A 1664-nucleotide genomic window follows, 5' to 3' on the forward strand; every position below is an offset into this window, starting at 1 on the left:
GCGGAGGGCGGCGGCGTGGCGGGGCTGCTGCGGCGGCTGGGGCGACTGGAGGACAGCCGGGAGCGGGCAGCGGAGCTGTTCCGCTGGCTGCTGGCGCCGGTGTCGCCGCAGGAGTTCGCGGCGCGGCGCTGGGAGCGGGCGCCGCTCCTGGTGCGGCGCGGCGAGCCCGGCTACTACACGGGGCTGTTCTCCACGGGCGAGCTGGACGCCATCCTGCGGAGCGGCCAGGTGTGCTTCGGCACCCACCTGGACGTGACCAGCTACGCCGAGGGGGTGCGGGAGACCCACAACCCCGTGGGCCGGGCGCTGCCCGCCGTCGTGTGGGACTTCTACCAGAACGGGTGCTCCCTGCGGCTCCTCTGCCCCCAGGCCTTCTCCGCCACCGTCTGGCAATTCCTCTCCATCCTGCAGGAACACTTCGGGAGCATGGCRGGGGCCAACACCTACCTCACGCCGCCAGGCACTCAGGGCTTCGCCCCCCACTACGATGACATCGAGGCCTTCGTGCTGCAGCTGGAGGGGAAGAAGCACTGGCGCGTTTACAGCCCCCGGACAGAGGGCGAGGTGCTGCCGCAGTTCTCCAGCGCAAACCTCACGCAGGCCGAGCTCGGCGAGCCCGTGCTGGAGGCGATTCTGGAGGCCGGGGACCTGCTGTACTTCCCCCGAGGGTTTATCCACCAGGGCGACTGTCTCCCTGATGCGCATTCGCTCCACATCACGGTGTCATCCTACCAGAGGAACTCCTGGGGGGACCTCCTGGAGAAGCTCCTCCCAGCTGCTCTGCAGATGGCCCTGGAGGAGGACGTGGAGTACCGGCAAGGGCTTCCCATGGACTACCTGGGGTACATGGGGGTCGCCCACTCAGACATGGTCGATGCTCGCCGAACAGCTTTTGTGGAGAAGGTGCAGAATCTGATAAAGAAACTCATCAAGTACGCGCCTATCGATGCTGCTGTGGATCAGAGAGCCAAGTCATTTCTTCACGACTGTCTCCCCCCGGTTCTCACACAAAGTGAAAAGGCACTGAGTGTGTATGGATTTCCAGCCCGGTGGCAAGATGGAGGCACTCGCGATGTCGATATAGTAATAACGAAAGACACAGAAGTAYGCCTCCTCCGTCACGGCATCATTAGACTGTGCAATGAGGAAGCTGGTGTGATGCTGTATTACACGACAGAAAACTCACGAGTGTATCATAAAGAAGAGCCCAAGTCCCTTGAGATAGATCCTGAGTATACAGACAGTATCGAACTTCTCCTGTCTTCTTATCCAAACCATGTCRCTGTGGATACGCTTCCATGTGCAACCTTGGAAGACAAGATTTCTCTAGCTACACTCCTGTTTGAGAAGGGTATTCTGACTACTAAGAAGCCTCTGGTGCAAGTGTAACTCTATTTTTGAACAAAATAAACATGCAGTTGTTTATAAAGTATTTTCTCCTGTTCTTACCTTACACCTGCTGATAARTGTGAATCAGCACTCTGGATCTCAGTTTCTGATCTGGAGGCAGAAGGGCTTTGACCTGGGTAGACAAATCAAACATTGTTCTGACCAAATGTCTGCTGTTGAACTGTGCCTGTTTAAGTGACTAGAGAAGGTAGTTGCTTTATTTTGTTTTTGCCAACCATACTACTACATCCTAGGTGACTTCAGGAAGCTAGTGA

The 1664-nt window shown here is 57.3% G+C and overlaps 1 protein-coding gene across 1 annotated transcript in view; it reads left to right on the forward strand.

The window, feature by feature from the left end:
- RIOX1 (ribosomal oxygenase 1) overlaps window positions 1-1429 on the forward strand; it is a 2022-nt gene extending 593 nt beyond the window's left edge. The window contains exon 2 of the mRNA XM_085299878.1: window positions 7-1429. Within this exon, the coding sequence (XP_085156004.1) occupies window positions 7-1389 (1383 nt within the window). The 3' untranslated portion in view covers window positions 1390-1429. The remainder of the gene's footprint in view (window positions 1-6) is intronic.
- The last annotated feature ends 235 nt before the right edge of the window (window positions 1430-1664 follow it).

Source organism: Rhea americana, unplaced genomic scaffold, assembly GCF_003343005.1.
Source record: "Rhea americana isolate MKP2758 unplaced genomic scaffold, rheAme1 scaffold_155, whole genome shotgun sequence".
Classification (NCBI taxonomy): domain Eukaryota; kingdom Metazoa; phylum Chordata; class Aves; order Rheiformes; family Rheidae; genus Rhea; species Rhea americana.